We start from the raw sequence: 20,719 nt of genomic DNA, 5'->3' as shown, positions 1-20,719 counted from the left end.
TTTTATTTTTTTTGCTGGTAAATTATATTCAAGTGCAGGAAGCTAAAAGCAATTCATAACGTGCCATTTTGCTATCATATCATCATGAGTAGGTTGGTCATGAATGCTCGTTTTTGTTGCTGCCTTTTTTAGCTTTTGCATGATTGCCTGGTTAATTTGTGAAAAAAAAAAAAAACCTGGCTGGCAGATGTCAAAACTTTGTATTTGCACTTTCAATTACAATGACTCATATTACTGATATTGTCTTGTTATATTTTTACTGTCTATGTTTACTTAACTTGACAAATTACTGTTCAATGTAATTTTTCACTGTACATAGGAAATTTAATTGTTTTACTTTTTTCATTTCATTTTGAACATTTTAGAATCTGTATTTTTCAAAAGGAGAGAATCTGATTTCATGATTGCAAACATACTCACTATGTGAAAAAATCTGCACACTGTTGCTTCCAAATATACTTACAAATTTAAACTCACTGCAAACGTGATGTTTCAAATGGAATGCTCATTGCTCACAGATGTTTCAGTGAAGTGCCTGTAGTAACTGAGCTTTGGTTGTTTGTGCGTCACATCTGTGTCATTTGCATGTTGATATCAGGTAGACCGTAGAAGTTCCTTGAAGTCTCTTGCTGATTAACGCATAAACAGAAAAACAATTTCAGATATGATATGCGTTATGATATCAAAATCACAAAATCGTGACCCATACCTGGAGGGCTGTTGAATCATTTTAAAGATTAAAGATACACTCTTTAGAGCTGGGGTTTTCAATTAAAGTTCCAAGATGTCTGTTGTCTACATTTCCTTCCCAGTGGAAGTACAAAAACATAAAAAATAAAAAATTATATATATATATATATATATATATATATATATATATATACAGTGGGGCTCGAAAGTTTGGGCACCCTTTCACCCCCCAGCTCTTAATGCATCTTGTTTCCTTCTGGAGCATCAGTGAACGTTTGAACCTTTTTTAATAGTTGTGTTTGAGTCCCTCAATTGTCCTCAGTGTGAAAAGATGCATCTCAAAATCATAAAGTCACTGCTGGAAAGGGTTCAAATATGCAAAGATGCTGGAAAACTGAAGAATCTGCAGGATCTTAAAGATTTTTCTGAAGAACGCTGCTCAGTTTAACTGTTCAGAACAAACAAGGGACTCATGCACAACCATCACAAAACAGAAATACAGTCGAGGATCATCAGGTTACAGAACACAGTACTAAGAACCAAGGGTTCCCAAACTTTTGAGTGGGGTTATTTTAATAATTTCATAATTTTTTTTGTCTTGTGGACTAAATGTTAATATCTTTTATGTACAATATCTTACTCAGGACAGTACTAAATAAAATATAACATGCATTCAGTATGATCTCTCTTATTTTTTGAAAATTACTTGCGTTTTCAGATTCTGCAAAGGGTGCCCAAACTTTCGAGCCCCACTGTATATCCAGTTAGTTATGAATGGGCCAGATGTTTTATCAAGCTTTTTTATTATTTTAGATACGGTAGAAGGCCTTGTGACAGAAAATATATGGGGGTTCAAATTCAGGACCATTTTTATATTATATGCTTAAAATAAGTATCTACTAAAAACAAACAATGAACATAATAATCAAAACAGAGAAATATAATTTAACTATAATTTCAAAGTTGTCCTAGCCATTTAAAAGTAATTTTCCCAATTATAACAATGGTATGTTTATTTAAAAAAAAAAATGCTTTTAACATTCTGATTAATCATGCTAAATGTAGAAAAAAAATGTCTTGTCTTAAACCTGGTTTGAATGTTCAATGTATGATAGGTAAAATGGACCATATTCGCAGCATTGTTTTGTGCAAAGTATAGATCTGTTTTGCTGCTCGCTGTGTTTCTGCTTCTGTTGTTAAAGTAACCACGTCATTTGCAGCTCTTAATGGCGCTTTAGCGTCTTTAAAGGGGTCAAATGATGCAGTTTACATTTTTCCTTTCTCTTTGGAGTGTTACAAGCTCTTGGTGAATAAAGATCTGTAAAGTTGCAAAGACTAAAGTCTCAAATCCAAAAAGATATTCTTTATCAAAGTTAAGACTCTGCCACGCCCCCCTAAAACAGCTCGTTCAAACACGCCCCATCATGTCTACGTCACTATGTGGAAATATGTGTGTAATGCCGTCCAAATTTTTACGGTTTCAGTAACCACAGTTAGTGTTGAAACAGCCATGTCAGGGAGATGCTGTGTACTAAAGCACTTTATTTGGTCTTCCAAAAGTTGATGCATTTAGGAATCTTTCAGATAACCTACAACAGAACAGCAACACATTTTATGGACGACCGTTTCGTGAACCTAGGAGAGGAGGTCATTCTGACTGTGCTACGGCAGTCTGGCTCTTCTGAATCAGTTATTGTACTGTATGTTTTGTTATTAGTTTAAGTTTTTGCTATTGACTGTTCAAATGCAGAGTTTTGCGTGTTGCAAGCACGTGTGTTTGAGAGAGAGACAGAGTCACACAGTGGAGTCAGCTGTCTTAACCGTCCTTGGCTTGTGTACTGCAAACACATACGAGCTTCATCACTGTGTCTGTCACTCCACTCTGTTCTCCTTTCAGGCTTGAACTGATGGTAGCACGAAGGACATTATTAACTTTCTTTACATTTATTTTGAACGATGAAGTTCGCGATTATGGAAAGGGGTATTACATTTGCGACGAGTGCTTGCAGTGATCGGCCAATGACAATGCACCGGGTCAGTCGGCCAATCAGAGCAGACTGCTCTTGTCGGAAAGAGTCAACTCATGTAGAAAAAACCGTGTTTGAGAAAGGCGGGTCAAAGAGGACCTACAATAATATACAGTATTTGAAAATAATGTTGTTGTTTTTTACATTAAAGCATGTCAACATATTCTATTACACCAAATACACAAAATAACGATCAAAAAAGCATCATATGACCCCTTTAAACACAAGTGAAAGGCTTCAATTAAGAATGTTTGGCTCTAGATAAAATAATAGTAGAGGATATAACACCGAAAGATCATTACAGTAAATAAACCTTGAGCACTCATGGTGTGAACCACCATGTTGTTTTTATGCACTGCTCACTTTATTTAGAAATGGTAAAATGGTGCTACCATTGATATTATTTCTCAGCTGGAACCAAGCCGAGGTTCAGGATCAGCATCAGTCTTCTCCAGCATGAATGTCTCCTTGCTGTGACAGACATCTGTCCATTTTGAGCTTATTAAGCAGAGGGACTGAAGATGACAAGCTCACAGAAATGCAGCTCTCTCACAATGAGCCATCACCTTCCCACACAGATCTGCCACTTTTTTGGCAGAGCTTGGCAAAATGCATGATTATTCCATTCAAACCAGAAAAGTCCAATATATGATTTTTGCTGATCTGAGCTCATTAACATTTAACTGATCTCACGTTTCATACTGATTATTGACTTTGACCAAAAGTGCACCACTTTGAATGAATCTTAAAAAGTTACAAAGTCTTGTTTATTCAACAAATGGTCAGTGAAAGTAAATATGTAAATACAGTTAAAAAAAATACTGATTTGCATGATGTAAATATTAAATGTGTGTCAAAATAAAATAAACAACATTTATACAACTCGGAAGTTGTTTGCATTTATTTTAAGACGTCCTTGTTACAGTGTAATATTAAGTTTAGTACTGAGTAATATAATAAAATAATTTAGGATAAGGATTATGGTTTGGTTTAGGGTTATTTGCAAGCAGTTATGCATAATTTACTGTTATTATTATATGTATCACGTAACAAGGACATTGTAAAATAAAGGCTTAACCAAAATATTTAAAAGTGGCTAAATTAAGCTGTCACTTAAATGTTGGTTCGTAGTTATTGGCAAATGTATATATGTCCCAGAAACTGAATAATGATATTGTTGTCCAATTGTAACATATAGTCAAGGAAGGTCGAGACCTCTGTAGTGGGGAAGGGCAGAATTACCCTTTTATGTTAGAAAATGGTTTATTTAACAGTTATCAAAAAAAAAAAATGCCTCTGCTTAAAAAAAAAGGTCATTGTGTTGTTTACATTCAGAAGCAGATGTTTAATAGCTTGTGGCACAGTGCAAGTGTGTAAAACAAATGTGTAAATACTGCATGGCTATGGCAAAAAAAAAATAAAGTTCTATTTCAGTGAGAAGTCTTTCCTTACGGCCATCATTAGGCAGATTTACTGAGCACTGTCTGAGAAAAGCTCCATGATTTTGGTTATGGAGGGCATTAATTATGAAATAGACTTCTGGGAAGAAATAACAAAGTGTGGTCAGAGGTTTAAGAAGACTGGCAATAAATCTGAACGGACCCAATGATCCTATTAAACTTTAATGCAGATTTAACTGTCCATTAGCATGAAACGCAAAGGGCAGGATGAATCTATGGGCATTATTAAGCATTCAACACTGATTCATTTTTAAACTTTGTTAATTAAGAAAATGCACTTTCTGTAGGTGGAATGAACCAAGTATTCCTCAAAGAAAACCATTTATGTTTGTTAGCAAACTAGCATTTAGAGACCAGCCATTATGACATATTTGACATTACCAATGTTCACAGAGCCCACAAAATCATTAGCATTTCCCACAAAAGATGCTTACTATTTCATTACGAATCTGTTGTGGTAAGATCTAGTAAGGACCAATTTGTAAACAAATGTTGTAAAACATTTCCCAATTTTGTGAAAGGCAGTCCCAGGATAAATAAAGGACTCTGAATATAGTAATAAATAGTGTCTATAAGAATGCATGTGTTGTATTTCAATACATCGATATCAACAATACTTTCAATGTCTTTTTTCCTGTCTCAGAGATTTACAGAGAGAAATATGTTGAAGTCTGTTTGCACTTTGATGTTTGCCCAGAGCCTCTGCATTTTTAAAACATCTCAAAAAGTCTCAGTCAACAAATGTGAATTGAGACCCTTTAATAAACTAAAATATAAGCTGGAAAAATATATATTCTACTCTCTTAGGATTGAACAGAAATAGTGCTGTTTAGCGTGCTCCTTCTTTGTTAAAAAGCACTCACATTGGGGACAAATCCCTTAGCAGACATGCACAGCATACTGTGGCTTACCTTACAACAAACCATGAGATGCTCTTATCTTTAAAAATGCTTGGTTTATTTGTAATTCCAAAGCTTGAAATTTCAATGAAGTGCTTAGCTTGAAAGTGCTGAGCCAACAAATGCAATCTTGTATGGCTGTGAATGCACCCAAGCCAGTTGCCACATAAGCAGCAACCTCTAAAATCAAACATCGAAGGACAGAGACTTTTCCAAGAAAGCCTTACCCAATTCGCACAAGAGAAAATGGAGCAATGAATCAGTTATTTAAGAATATTTTGGTGCCCTGCGGAGTGTGTACTTGTGCTAACAATGCTCTTACACTTTCTCCCCAGATTGATGCTGAGAGAAGAACCGCCCAGTGCTCCGCCCAAGAACATCGTAGCCAGCGGCAGAACCAACCAGTCCATTATGGTGCAGTGGCAGCCGCCTCCAGAGCCTCAGCTCAATGGAGTCTTGAGAGGCTACGTCCTCAGGTGTGACACACACAAACCATTTCACAAATAGAACTTGACTGATGAAATGTGCAGAAATATGAATGCTGGTACTTCAACAACAATGCTATGGCTTAAGTTAAAGATTTTCTATTGAGTCATTTTAGACTTTATATTTATGATTTTTTTTTTTTTTTTTTTTTGTATAGGTAACGTGTTTATTTCCTTGAAAAATTGTCAGTTTGATTGAGCTATCCAACAAAGCAGCACTGGCTCAACCAATAGCGTGGGTTTGGGGTGGGACCAACTGGTTCTGTGACCAATGAAAGTATTTGGGAAATAGATTTGAACTCATTATAGTAATGTTACTTAAAGTTAGTTAATATATTAACCATCAATGAGCATTTCATTAATCTTTGTTAATGTTAGTTAGTAAAAATGCCACTCTTCAGTTGTTTTTAAAAAGCTCAGATCCATTAAACTATTTTTACAGGTACAACTTTTAATTTTAATAATGCATTAGTAGGTGTTGAAATTAAGATTAACCAAGATTAATAAATTCTTAGAATAAATTCTATTGTAAGTTAGTTTTTTAATTAACATAGTTAAGTTAACAAATTGAATCTTATTGAAAACTGTCACCATTATTTTTGTAATTCCAGTTTGTACCACTAATGGAACAAGAATCTGCATTTTTAAATACATGTTTATTCATTTGGCAGTCACTTTTGATTAAAAAGTGAAGCTTATTATGGGGCCAGCCATGTCAGTTTTGATTGCATTTGTCGTCCCATCTAGATAATGCAGTTGACCTTTCACTGCTGTTTTAGTACAGTTGTAGCACATTTATAAGCAAACTGATTTAAAAGGAGTGTTTGACATGTCTATGTAATAGTAAATCTATCACGTATATGTGAATGTGTCTTTACGCATTATTAGGGCCATGACACACTAAGCCAATGTCAGCCTAGTTTTTGCAGTTTGTTCCGCATGGCTTTTTTGTCTGATTGAGCATATTGAATTGCCATCGGAGCCCATCAGCAAGCAAATGACGAGGCTCCAGAGGCTTTGTTTACAGTCTGTATATCTGCAATCCTAACTTTTTCGACTGACCTTTTTAATGAACTGCTGGTTGTTCTGCTAGATATTTCCTTTCACACTGCAGTATGTATGTGCAAGTTAGCATTGTCTGTAGTCATTGAGGTGTGTTCAAGCGCAACTCTTTTGCCCAGACAAAGGTGAGGTGAGGTGACTCCACAGTCGTCTTTCATCCTCACTAGTTTTTTATTTATTTAGATTCTGTTTGTCTGGGCTTTTGTATGAAAAACCTCAAAAAAAAAAAGATGTTTGTTTCACAAACCAGTTCCTTAATTTTGAGTCTAACATGACTGAAAGAAGTGGCGTTTTACTAAGCGAGCCAGACTGATCGGACTGATTCAAATCAGCCTATTAGAATGATTTCTGATGGATCATGTGACACAAACTGAAAATTCAGCTTTGCCATCACACAAATAAATCACATTTTTAAAATATATTCAAATAGAAAGCAATCATTTTAAATACTAATAATATTTCACAATATTAATGTTTTACTTTCTTATATAAAATAAATGCAGCCTTGGTGAGCATATGAGACTTCTTTCAAAAACATCATAATTATTCCAAACTTTTGAAAGGCAGCATATGCATACGTTTAGCCAGCGAAGACAAACACAGTAGAAAGTTATATTTGCATGATGGTTTATTTCAATGTATCCACTCAAAATTTTAGCATTTTAAATGTTTTATATTACACCCAACAGAGAAGATCAACCAATTAAATGACACTTAGTTCTGTTATATAGGAAGAGCTTGGATGCATTTCATTAGCAGTGTTTGACCCCTCTTATCCTCCTCAATGGCTGTGTTACTGTTTTGCTATTATGCTGTTTTTAATTGCATTCCCCCATTGGTGGTGTGTTTAACACAGTTTCTTCCCTGAAAGAGAGCTAGTGTGTGCCTAATAATTATACAGCCTGTGGAATGACTTCTAATGGCACAGTGACCTGGAAAAAAATTGTTGTCGCTCACTGTTTGGACATCGATCGCCCTGATGCAGGTACCGGCTGGCCGGGCTCCCTGGAGAGTACCAGCAGAAGAACATCACCAGCCCTGAGATCAACTACTGCCTAATCACAGAGCTCATCATCTGGACCCAGTATGAGATTCAGGTGGCCGCGTACACCGGGGCAGGCCTGGGCGTCTTCAGTCAGCCTGTCACTGAGTACACGCTGCAGGGAGGTGAGACCTTGTTTCTCTGTCACACTCTCAGCTTTTTTTATCTTCCTTTTTTTCATTACTTAACAGTTGCCGCTTCTATCAGCCTCTGAGTTTTCATCTATTCCTTTCAATCAGCGGAGGCAGGAAGCGTGCTGGTTTGAACCCTGTTGATGCAGTCCTTGTTTACATGCCAAGCTGAGGTCAAATTTGCCTCCACGTATACGCCACATTTATTTTAGAGCCCTCTTCTCAGACGGCTAACTTCCACAATAATCCTCTTCAAAACAATTATGTCAATTATGTACAAGGCCACTTTTCTCTTCAGATGAAGAAGAATTTATCTCAGGAAATTCAGTCCTCTCATTTGGACATTTTGGATGATTATCTGGGGAGCAGCAAACGCAACGACTCTGCTTTGAGAGGCTCATCTTTCTAATTATTTTAAAGAGACATAGAGACATGGTTTGCCAAACCAACTGCCATTAACAGGAAAAGAAGAAGCTCAAATGTGCATGTGTGATGCGCGAGAAAAATTGAGATCTGTTCTAGCGCGTAATACACGTTTGAGCTTTTGTATTCAGTATATTTGATGCACATTTTTGTAACGATCACTCATTAATTTATCTTTTTATCTGCCATCTGAGTCATCGTTGATAATGCGTTGCTATTGGTTGAGTCTTGATTCGGACTTGACTGACAGACTGGCATTCTGACACAGAGGCTTCATGCTTTCTAACCTTATCTTCACTTTATGTTGCAATTACTTAATTTCAACATTGATGATAAGAAATGCTCCTTGAGCAGCAATTTAGTATATCAGCAGGATTTCTGAAGGATCATTTGACACTGAAGACTGGAGTAATGATGCTGAAAATTCAGTTTTGCATCACAGGAATAAATTACATTTTAAAATATATTACAATAGAAAATAATTATTTTAAATTAATCAGAATAATGCTGTTTTAACTGTATTTTATGATTAATTAAATCAGCCTTGGTGAGCATAAGAGACGTCTTTCAAAAACCATTAAAACAATTTACCAATCCCAAACTTTTGAATGGTAGTGGATAAATGATGTCTGCAACAATAATGTTATTTACTACTAAATAACCTTCCTTTGATTAAATAATTTAATTAAACAATACATTTGATTGACAGTTTTATCAACAACACCAAGGCTACACATGTTTTATCCAGTGAGGAATTTGAGGTAGGGAATAGTGCCTCTGAAGAGCAGAGATGCCACTGCATAATGAATGTGTTTACACCGCTTTAAGAGAGGGCTATAATTGGCAGACTTTTGAAAGATAGTCTTTTGATTCAAAATAAGTCAAAGCTTGACAGGCAACCTGAAAAGATCAGCCACAGAAGAAAAAAAAACACACACACACAACTCCCTTACCAGGCTTTCATGAATATGCTTTTTGTATGAACTTTCCTGCCAGTGCTTTTAAGAATGTACACAACCAATTCCACAGAAAATCTTTAAAAGTATGAAATTCAGTTTTGTGTGTGTTATACAAATACATCAAATGCATAAAAAAAGTGTTCATACAGCCAATGTATGGCAAACAATCAAGAATCATAACTCTGTTGTCATATTGTTTTGTTGTGTTTTGACTTATATAAGACTTAGGAGTCTAACACACAGTATGTACTTGACTCTAGTTCCTACAGCGCCCCCTCAGGGTGTGGAGGTCAAGGCAGTGAACTCAACCATAATTGAATTTACCTGGAATCCACCACCTCAACAGTTCATCAATGGCATTAATCAAGGTTACAAGGTAAACTCAGTTGTCCTGCACTGGTTCCATTGAGTCCCTGTCATATGAAGAAAATATGATATGTTTTGGGTTGGTCTGTCCCTCAGCTGATGGCGTGGCCTGAACGATCTCCAGAGGATGTTATCACCGTGACCATTACCCCTGATTATCATGGGACACGTCACCTCGGTTACATCAGTGGTCTAAAAAAGTTCACCTGGTACTTGACCTCAGTGCTGTGTTTCACCACACCAGGGAATGGGCCCCGCAGTGTCCCCAGACTGGTGCAGACTCATGAGGACAGTAAGTATCTGGACTGTTAGTCTCTCAGTCCATACTCCAGGTCATAAGGATGTATTTCTGTCTCTCGCCGAATCATATTATTTAATAAAAGTAGTGCTCGGAATCTGATTGATTGGATTTACCAATCTTTTGTCTGTCACAAAACGTTATAAGCACAATTAAAAATGTAGAAACAATAACACTGTTGCATGTAATCCTTGTTTTAATGGAAGCTTCAGAGATAATTAAGTTGAACAGAATAGCTCAGAACAAAATGTTTATTTTTTCAGTTGCCAAGAAAAGCAAACCCCAAAAAACACTCTTCAGTTTTAACTAGCCAGCTCACTAGCCAGCTTTTGGCCTTAACATCAGCATCATGACAGTGTTCTTGCTCTGAAACTCTGCTGGGGTAGTTAGAGGGTGATAAAATACCAAATTACAAAATGTCTTATAAGACTGCTTAGACTTAAGTACATATACTGCTCTCTGGGTCAAGCCGATATAATTAATTCTGCAGGCATCTGTGACACTACAAGTAAGAAATTAGGGAGGAATATTTGGTTGGAAAAAACTGAACAAAGAGTGAACGAGGAAAAAGCAACAATGTTTGTGTATGTGTCATTGGGGTCTTTGTTGTGGTTCATTATGAAGGGATTAAATCATGTTTTATTTCACATGTTTCATAATTAGAGTTTGGATTTGTCTGTGATCAGCGCAATTAGCCTACAGTAGAAAGAGTTTGTTTAGAAACAAAGGGAAGTCTAAAAACTAGGAAATGTGTTTGCGTTTAGTTCCAGGCCCTGTTGGTCGCTTGAGCTTTACAGAGATTTTGGACACATCTCTGAGAGTTAGCTGGGAGGAACCTGTGGACAAGAACGGCATCATTTCTGGTGAGTGTTTATGACCTTTATACTGTTTTTATTGATATGATACTTTAGAAATAATGGGCAGACATGTCATAATAATAAAGGAAAACACTTATATTTTGTAGCAATGAATCTGAATGAATTTATATGCACCAGTATTTGCAAAATCCAGTTTTGGGAATAATGAATTGTTCATTAGAGTTCTGGTTACTGTTGAATGAAATCTAATATGCCCCCCTCTGTTAAAATGTAGCTGAACGTTGCATTAGACAGAGCAGGTGAGCCTGTAAAGGAGCTCCATTTTCATTTGGCAACTCTTGGGTGTTCGTATAGCTTTATTAATGGATACACTTCTATTTAACACTTCATTGAGTATTTGCACAAAGGCAATTATGGCGTCGTTGTTTGCATTCACTTGGCAGAAACAATTTTCGCCCCCTGTTGCATAGCTGTAAAGGATGCTTTTGTGATTGTGTGTGTGTGTGTGTGTGTGTGGGTTGGTGGTTGTCTCTCCGTGTGAGTGTGTGTGGGCGCATTTGTATGTGTTTTAGTATTCCAGGAGTGCTATTTACAGTATGCATATTGTGCTGGAATCATTACCTGCAGGAACGAAAAACAGAAAACAGATCAAAGTAAAAGAAATGTTAACCAAAAGATCTGTAAGCATTGAAGTAACATTCCATCATAAGACAAGAACATTGTTCAAGCCTGTTAAGAACAATTCCAGGTCATAAAATCAAGAAAAAAAAGACTTTTTCGGACCATTAATATCGTTGCAATTATTTTAAAGAGAAGTAAGCGCTTTTTCCACCTAGTTATCATTACTGAAATAAATAAATAAATAATAAATGTAAAAAATATATATTTTAATTGTATATTATTTATATGATTTTTTTAATGAAAGTAAAGCTTTATTCAGCAAGCATGCATTAAATTGACCAAAAGTGACAGTAAAGAGAATTATTTACAAAAGATTTAATTTCAAATAAATGCTGTTCTTCTGAACATTCTGTTCATCAAAGAATCCTGAAAACAAATGTATCATGGTTTCCACAAAAGTATTAGGCAGCACAGCTGTTTTCAGCACTGACAGTAATAAGAAATGTTTCTTGAGCAGCAAATCAGCATATTAGAATGATTTCTGAAGGATCATGTGACACTGAAGACTGGAAAAATGATCACAGGAATAGACTGCATAAATAAAAAAAAAGATAAGTTGTACTATTTCACAACCTTTCAGTTTTAACTTCTTTTATAAATTTAATCAATTTAGTCTTGACCGTAAGACATATTTTTTTGAAAGCACTGTAACAATGAGAATCTAATAAAAATCTTTGAAAATAATACAAATTTGAAAAACTTGGCAATGAGAAGACATTAATGTAAATAAATAGTAAGTAAAATATTTCTACAATGCAAATATAATGTCATGAAAATCACGTCACAATGCAAATCATCTTAAAATCAAGTCTTAAAAAATACATGGGTTTATTTTCTGTATGCAAAGTATAAGATATAATTTCTTTTTTTCCCTCTTTCTTTGTTTTGGCATGAAATATGACCAGAACAGCACACTGTCATGACAGTCAGTCATGACATCTCAATAATACGGAGAAAGAATTAGATGTGGACTAACGAGGCAGCAGTACATTGATACTGGACATACAGTAGATGAAGCAGAGTGAGTTGCTGAACAGCTAGATTGAGAGTGTGGAGACGAATGAGGTCAGACGTACATTAGACTAAATAGCTCCTGTCTATATCAATTTACGCAGCATTGTTGCTCTTTGAATGTTGCCTAGGCCTGTTCTGCAGCGGGCTCTCCCAGCACAAAGCTTGATTTATGAGCGCCTCAATGGAAAAGGACACTCAGCGATTGGAAACAGTGCTGACTCTGGGAGAAAATACTCCCAATAAACAGCAAATTACATAGGATCTCTGCTGGCTATTAGTCTCAGTTAGATGAGGGTTAGGGGGCAGGGCCCTGGGTCTAGACAACCCTACAACAGTTCCCCATTTCACCCATCTTGTTTGTTAAAGAGAGATTGTTTATTTCAAGTTCAAGACCTCAGAAAAATCCCTCTTGCTCTGGTGAGTTGTCATCCCAGGTTGGACTTGGATGAGATGCCTCAAATTGACCCATTCCCATGGGTTTTGAGCTGTAAAGTGAAGTAAACTCAAATGACTTCAAGGTTTAAGGAATGTGTTGGTGCTTTGCAGGTTACCTGGTGTCCTGGGAAGTTCAGGGGAAGAACCAATCACGAGTGGCGAGTACTTTGACCAACACCACATTAGACTATAAAGTCACCGGCCTGACGTCCCTCACTACGTACACGCTAGAAGTGGCAGCTATGACGGAGGCGGGCGTAGGAACTGTAACTTCCTCCACCATTTCATCTGGAGTGCCACCAGGTCTGTCGTAGCTTTTGAACATAGACTTAATTAAAAATAAAACCTGCATTACTGGAGCTACAGTAGTTTTCCTTATTTCTGCATGAATATTGTAAACTAGCAATATAAGAATGTTGTTCTTTTAAGTTGGTCTTTTTTGCTCGGGAACCCCGAAGTTGTTGCCCATGTGCTGCCATAAATCAAATGTGGCACTGAAGGAGAATTATTCATTTGCAGCGGATTTAAATCAGGCTTTCTCTCGCTGAAAGCAGGCGAATGCTGAACTGGCCGAATGCCAAGCCGAAACCATAATGCCTGCTGATAAATTGCATATTGCGAGACATTAGGGAAACAGACGTCTACACATCTCAGTGGGGATTTCAGGCAGATGTGCGACTATCGTTTGTTATTTGATTTAATTCCAGTTTAATTTCATCAAAGGTTTCCTCGAACCAAAGGAGACTTTTTATCTCTGGACTTCAAAAGAATCACTTTTTTTTTTTTGAGTCAGTCCCTCGTGTGACATGGATCTACACAGTGTTATTAAAAATATTCCAGCCATGACTTCGAAATGTTGAGTGTTATTTACTTTAGAAGGCATTTCGTGGATGTTTTGTGGTTATTGATTGTTGGGACGAGTGGCTGTTGTATAATAAGTGTGACTTTTAACTTTTGGTTCATTTCGGATTCGCGGCAGAACTTCCCGGGCCTCCGTCAAATTTGGTTATTTCCAAGATCAGTTCACGATCTGCTACGCTGAAGTTCCGTGCAGGGGATGATGGGAAGACAACCATCTCCAAGTGGATCGTTGAGGGCCAGGTGAGTCATATTTCAGTTCTTCTTTATCCGATCATTATCCGCCTACCATCACTCTGGCCTGAAGCTGTAAATCCGCACAGTGCTCCCTGATGAGTCTTCACCAGCAAACAAAAACATTTTACATGATAATGAAACGTCCCTGCAGTGTTGAGCAAAGCACTTCTGATGATTTGTGCAGGCTTTGTCTCCTAATCCTAGGAATGTGCATTTCAGCTTTTTTGACAGCTTGATGGATAAATCAGTTCTTGAGGATTTAAGGTGAAGCAAAAACCACCTGATCTATTTTTATTTGACAGTGGACAGTGAACAACATTTTTGACTGTTGCACGGTCTCACAAGAAAAAAATGAATGAATAAATAAATTAAAACTAGCCAAGTTCTTTTTTTAATTCTGATTTGCGATCAACAAGATTTTTGGCTCTTGTCTCACAAAACAAAACAAAACAAATAAAATATATATATATTTTTTTTTTTGGTTTTTGGCTGTTGTATACTAATGTTAATGTTAAGAAACAAAACAAATGTAAACTAAAATAAAACCAGTACTTGATAATTCAAAGTGGGACAGTGGAGCCAAAAAAAGTGCTATTTTTATTTGTATAGTAGGTCACCAAACTAGATTTTTAACTTTTGTATTGTGTCTAACTAAAAATAAATAATACATAAATAAAGAATCAGACTAGTCGGGTTCTTGAGGATTTAAGATGGGACTGTGAAGCATAAAAATGTTGTGCTTCTTTTATATTTTTTGGTCTATTTACATCAAACAATGGTTTTGGTGTTTGTTTTGTGTCTTACAATAAATAAAGAATGCATGTTAACTTTAATAAAAAATGTTAACTCATAATCTCACATTGATTCAGTCAATCTGCTCATCAATTTAATATATGCTTAATGTTACACCGTGTTCATTTAGTAGTTTAAACACTCAAACCTGCATCCAGCTGTCATCACAGGGCTTTAAAACCAGCCAGCATGGAGACTTATCACACACACACTCGATTCACTTCCACTCAGCACTTCCATTTCAACCTGAATAACAGCAAGTTCCAGTTGTGATCGCCCTCCATGGATCAGAAATGTGTTGAGAGTACATCCTCACCCTTTCCGCATCGCCCGCGACTTTTTGCAAAAGTGATGACAGATTGAATCACGTCTCCTAATTTGTAATCGACGTCAACTCTCTGAACTTGACGGCGCCAGCCCGGAGCTTGCGAAAGGAAGCATCTGCTTTTCATGTGGCGGCACTTGAAACCCAGAGTTGATTGAGGCCGGGCTATCTGCCGCTGCAGAAATCTGTCACCGAGAGAGAGAGAGAGCCCCTGGAAACGCACCGGCTATCAAATACAACGGCAGTCTCCAGCATAAGGTGCCACACGTCCAACATCTATCACGTTGGCATAAATGCTTACCGCATACAGTACACTCCACTGGTCATAGTAAATCTTCCTGAGTGCTATGAGCTATGATTGGTTTAGACTTGGCTCGCACACTGTGGTTGAAATGGGGCAGTGGCTGGCACTGTCCTGGACTCAATTGAAAAGCTTTAACCTCTCTCCGCTCTGCTTTCCTGCTAAAGGCCCGTTCCCTACAAAACACTCTAAGAGGCTTTGTCCTGTGACATACCGGGTATAATAAAATACAGAGTGGGGACTTTTCTTCTCCTAATTTCATTTACTTTGCTGCTTTGGACAAATGCTGAGCGATATCGTTCTCAAAACAGGGCTGAAAAAGGACTCTTTTCGGATGTTTGAAAATGCCTAACAGCAGTTTAATGTCCAGGTAGTCTCTTATAGCCAGACTACTGCTTATTCTGATGAAAGATCACCCATCTGACTGATACATAAAATGACTAATTGCTTTTATTTTGTGACATTTTTAGGACGTAAATCTCATTTATCGACTAAGTCTTTAACAAATTTTAAAGATTTTGTAGCAGCCCTAGATCTTAAAAACATGTTTTTTTTTGTGTCCTAGTGATAAATGAGTGAATACTGATTTGCAGTTTTAATCAGCTGGATTCTTTTTAATCTATGTATAGGGCTGTCAAAATCAAGTGTACAAACTTAAAATATTTATCACATATGTTTAATGCAGTAATTTGTTAAATGGTTTATTGGAAAATATTTATTGTGAAAAACAAACCCGTTTGAAATGAACTGAAAATCTTACTCTTCAGATTTATTTCCCTGACATCACTCTATTAGTGGGTAGAAAAATAATTATACAAAGTGAACATCTTCCAGAGATTGTTCTAATCATTTGTTTTGGGTTTATTACAATGACAGTACAAAAGCCAATTATTTTAAGATAACATGTTATCTTTAAAATAACAATAATAATATCTAAATAATAGTAGATATAATACTAAAATAACTGGCTTTTATGTTGTTATTTTCTTATTATAAGACAATAAATGTAAAGAGTAAGTTTTTTATTTTTTATTTATTTAATACATATTTTAAGCAAGTACATTATCTTTCAACCTTAACACTTGTATGAATGGGTCAGTTTTAGAGATTTTAATAATACAAATGCCTTTGTTTTAATATATAGGGTCATTTGTTGGCACTATTGAAACAGCAGGGCTCTCTTTCTTCAGGTGGGCAGTATCGGTGAAGAGGAAGAGTGGAAGGTTTTGTACGTGAAAGAGAATGACCCTGAAGCTCAGGTGCTGGAGGTGCCCAATCTCACACCGTTCACACACTACAGGTCAGCGCTGTTTCCCTACAAACACACATTGAATGCATTAACACAGAAATTGCCATGTGAGCAACATTTTCATTTACTTTCATCTGAATGAATACACTTTTTAAGTGAGCCTAATCAAATTAAGACATGTAGATTACTCCAGTTACAGTTGCATTACTGAAGACATGTATTCATCTTAATCAGATTATAATTCTGTGTCTGCGTAAACAAAACGAGCGGTTCACAGTTCAAGTCGGAACACTATGGCAATGTTTTCGCTTTTGTATTTATGCTTCTGATCTTGTTATTTTCTGCTTCTCTCCCTGAGGATTCCGTCAATTCATTCCTTTCTTCTTTCTTGTTCTTTCTGATCTTGACGTCTTTGTCTTACGCTGAAAAAAAAAGACAGTTGAACTTGCACAGAATTGCTGAGACATACTCTGTGCATTAAAGCTATTTACACACAGATACCACTTCAGAAATCACTACACACTGCAAGTTCTGCAAGTGACAGTCGCATCTGAATGATCGCTCTGTGTGTGTACAGAATACAACACGGTGAAAAATCACTCCAGAACTTGCGATGGTTCACATTGTGATAACCATAGCTACAATATAGCATATGGCATCTTGTGGATGTAAGTAACAAGCATGGATGCCAACTGTTTCTGCCAAAAGAAATAATAGAAACTAGAGACTTATTCATATTTATAAACTGTTTTGTATATTTGCAAAATGTGATTCATAAACGCATATGCAAGTTCACATTCGTCAGAAAAGTTTCTATATTTGAAAACATCAGTTCACCATAAACTAATTCATATTCACAAACTATGATTACCAAATGCACAAGATTCACAAATGCAAAGCACAGTTCATAAATATCCAAGTTTGTTTGCACATTTCTGAAAGTTTCTGCATGTACAAATGGATTATTGCATCTACATTTGCAAATCATCATGTGTGTGAATCGCTTCGGATTTGTGTTTGCCCATTTTCAATAGGGACATTCTCTTAAGCCAAGATGTGAGATTTCTATTCATCCAATCATATTAAATATACTTGTAATCGAAAAAGAAAATATACTTCTACTGTACTACTATACTTCTTTATATATCGATAGATAGATAGATATATAGGTAGACAGATAGATAGATAGATTTTGCTCTATTTGAAAAACGTATGTAATTTATTTAATTAAATCTTTTAATCTATTGACAACACTTATTTTATATTCATCCCTATATTTTAAATCCTGTATGCCAGAATGCGCTACAGATCTACGTTTTACCATATTAAAATTATATTTTGTAAAAAAAAAAATATATCTTTGTACAGTACAATGCATTTGTCACATGTAAACTGTTTCATTTTGATATTGTCTTATTTATGGCTTGCCAGTAATCGCATTATTTCATTCAGTGAATATAAAGATATTGCTGTTATCTAAACAGGTTTAATGTCTGACTTCATCCGTTTGTTTCAGACAGCTTGAATCATCTTTGAGCTTCATGATGAATTGCTTGCCTCTGTGTTTTTCTCTACACCGCAATTTATGTCAGGTCTTATGGATGTTGCTGCAGCCTCTCCATTTGTTCTGCTCACTGATAAACTTTGATTTCATGGTAATTGGTGCAATTATAAAGTGAACTGCAGTGAGCACATGCCCCACACAGGGTTCCTCTTAAACTCTACTGCCATCTACTTTCCCTTTGGGAAGTCTTACCAGTGTTAAGTTTTAACGAAGTGACTGTTTAACTTGGTGGTTACAGGTTCCGAATGTGTCAGGTGAATATTGTGGGCCCGAGTCCGGTGAGCATGCCGTCCCGTGTAATTCAGACCCTGCAGGCTCCTCCAGACATGGCGCCTAGCAGCGTGACGGTGCGCACGGCCAGTGAGACCAGCCTCTGGCTACGATGGGTGGTAAGTGGCATTGGGGTTAAAAATCTAGGCTGTAGATAGTAGGATCAAACCCCCATGAGAGAATTTATCACCACTTATTGTTAAAGTATCATCATTGTGTCCTTGAGGAAACAACTTAACCTCAGTTTGCTTCAGAGGGCTGTAGAGTAAAACTAGATGAGTAAAGTTTGTAGAGAAGCTTTAAGTTGGCTTGAAAAAGCCTAGCCAACAAGTTTGTAGTTTTAAAACCTTAAAGTTTGAGGGTTTTCAGTTTTAACTAATTTGAAGTAGTTTTAAAGTTTTGAAGGCAATACAGTTTTCAATTCAATTCATAGATAGATTAAATTCAATCAGATAGATAGATAGATAGATAGATAGTAAACTAGCATATTGCTAGCATAATTAGCAAGTTACTAGCATGTTGTTAGCATGTTTCCAGCATGGTTAGCATGTCGCTAGTATGTTGCTGGCATTATTAGCAAGTAAATCGCATGTTGTAACTAGTACGTCATTAGTGTGATTAACAAGTTACTAGCATGTCATTAACATGTTTCTAGCATGCTGCTAGCATGATTAATAAGTGACTAGCATGTCATTAGCATGATTAGCAAAGTTACTAACATTTTGTTAGCACATTAGCTAGCATTTTGCTATCATGATCAAGGAGTTACTAGCATGATTAACAAATGGCTAGGATGTATTATGTTGTTAACATAATTAAAAAGTAACTAGCATGATTAGCAAGTTACTAGCTTGTTTCGACCATGATGTTAACATAATTACCAAGTTACTAGCATGTTGTTACCATTATTAGCAAGTGACTAGCATGTCGCTATAATGTTGCTAGCAAGATTAGCAAGTGACTAGCATATTGTCAACATATTTCTACACTAATCCAGCTAAAACCAGTTTATTTCATTTTTTTAAAAAAGCAGCTAAACCCAAAGATCAGCCTGACCTGCTAAATTAGCAGCCAAAACCACTTTAAAACCAGGTTGAGAGAACAGCCAATCAGCTTAGGCTGGATTTAGCTTTTTTTTCAGCATGGAGTTGTTAAGGTTTGCTATAGCAATAGACAGCTTAAATACACCAGAAGTCTTATTGTATAAAAGTTTTCATCCCCTCAATGAAAGTCTATGGGCTTTAAGGTGTCTGGTTTATGAAATCCATAAGTCGGATCAGTTAGAAAAGATATATTTTCATGCCAACTTAACCATACTCATCAACTCTTGAAGTATTTCATAACTATCTCTGTGACTTTTATCAATCAAATGGTTGCTGTTAAGATATAAGATACTTCAAAGTTTAATAGGTATAATTCAGCAGATTCATATTATCTCTGAGAAATATGAGCTAAACTAGCTTATTCAAAAATTCAGGGTCTTCCTTTATTTTTTTGTTTCTTTCACAGAAGCTATTACATTGTATCTTTCAGTCCTAGTGTTCTGACAGACTGTCATTATCTTGTATCACACATGAATGCAGGGTAGGATGTTGAAAGCAGGGTGTTTTAGGCATCTATCGATTTTCAGCTCATTTAAAGACTGCTGACATGTGAGAGCTAGTGCCTAAATTGAGTTTCTCAAATTGAAGCTCTTTACCTGTCACATTAAAAGCACACGAGAGTTGATGTTTTGCCAGTTCATGACATCTCACTTATCTTTTGGCACCCAATCAAAATCATTCAGTTGACTTTTTGGGGGCACTTAAATGATATAGCATTATTAAATATGCATATTAAATATAAATATGAGATTTATTGGAGCATGTATATTTAATTGGGCTAGGCTGAACTCAGCTTGCTTGCAATGATCAGGACGCTGTTTTGTTATGGAGGCCACACTGTTTTTACATTTTTTTTTTGTTTTGTTTTTTGTCTAATGAAAAAAGTTCTTTAAATTTAGTCTATATTTTGTCATATTCTTTATTTTAGTATTTATTTTATACCCTGAAGGGTATATCATTTTAGTCAAGGAAAATAATATTTAAACTGAAGATTAAATGTTAAATGAAAAGTTAAATGAATGAGTTCTCATTTAATAAAATTATTAATAACTTACAAAAAGAAGAAAAAAATCTTACTGACCTCAAACTTTTGAATGGCAGAATGTAACATAAAATGACCATAACACCATAAACATTTATTAATTTAAATATGTAGGAATATATAAATAGATTTGTTGCAATTACCAAAATACATGTTGTGGAAACTTGATTTGCTTCACCATGTGAGAA

The 20,719-nt window shown here is 36.0% G+C and overlaps 1 protein-coding gene across 4 annotated transcripts in view; it reads left to right on the top strand.

The window, feature by feature from the left end:
- Positions 1–20,719, top strand: part of LOC113042536 (protein sidekick-1-like) — a 155,925-nt gene that overhangs the window by 98,901 nt on the left and 36,305 nt on the right. For all 4 annotated transcript variants that reach the window (XM_026201489.1, XM_026201480.1, XM_026201472.1 and 1 more), the window contains 9 exons: positions 5,412–5,552; positions 7,609–7,790; positions 9,439–9,554; positions 9,641–9,836; positions 10,607–10,705; positions 12,902–13,093; positions 13,770–13,891; positions 16,494–16,603; positions 18,355–18,505. In XM_026201489.1, coding sequence (XP_026057274.1) covers positions 5,412–5,552; positions 7,609–7,790; positions 9,439–9,554; positions 9,641–9,836; positions 10,607–10,705; positions 12,902–13,093; positions 13,770–13,891; positions 16,494–16,603; positions 18,355–18,505 — 1,309 coding nt within the window. The remainder of the gene's footprint in view (positions 1–5,411; positions 5,553–7,608; positions 7,791–9,438; positions 9,555–9,640; positions 9,837–10,606; positions 10,706–12,901; positions 13,094–13,769; positions 13,892–16,493; positions 16,604–18,354; positions 18,506–20,719) is intronic.

This window comes from Carassius auratus, chromosome 3 (genome assembly GCF_003368295.1).
Source record: "Carassius auratus strain Wakin chromosome 3, ASM336829v1, whole genome shotgun sequence".
Taxonomy (NCBI): domain Eukaryota; kingdom Metazoa; phylum Chordata; class Actinopteri; order Cypriniformes; family Cyprinidae; genus Carassius; species Carassius auratus.
This window is presented reverse-complemented; position numbering and strand designations above follow the sequence as displayed.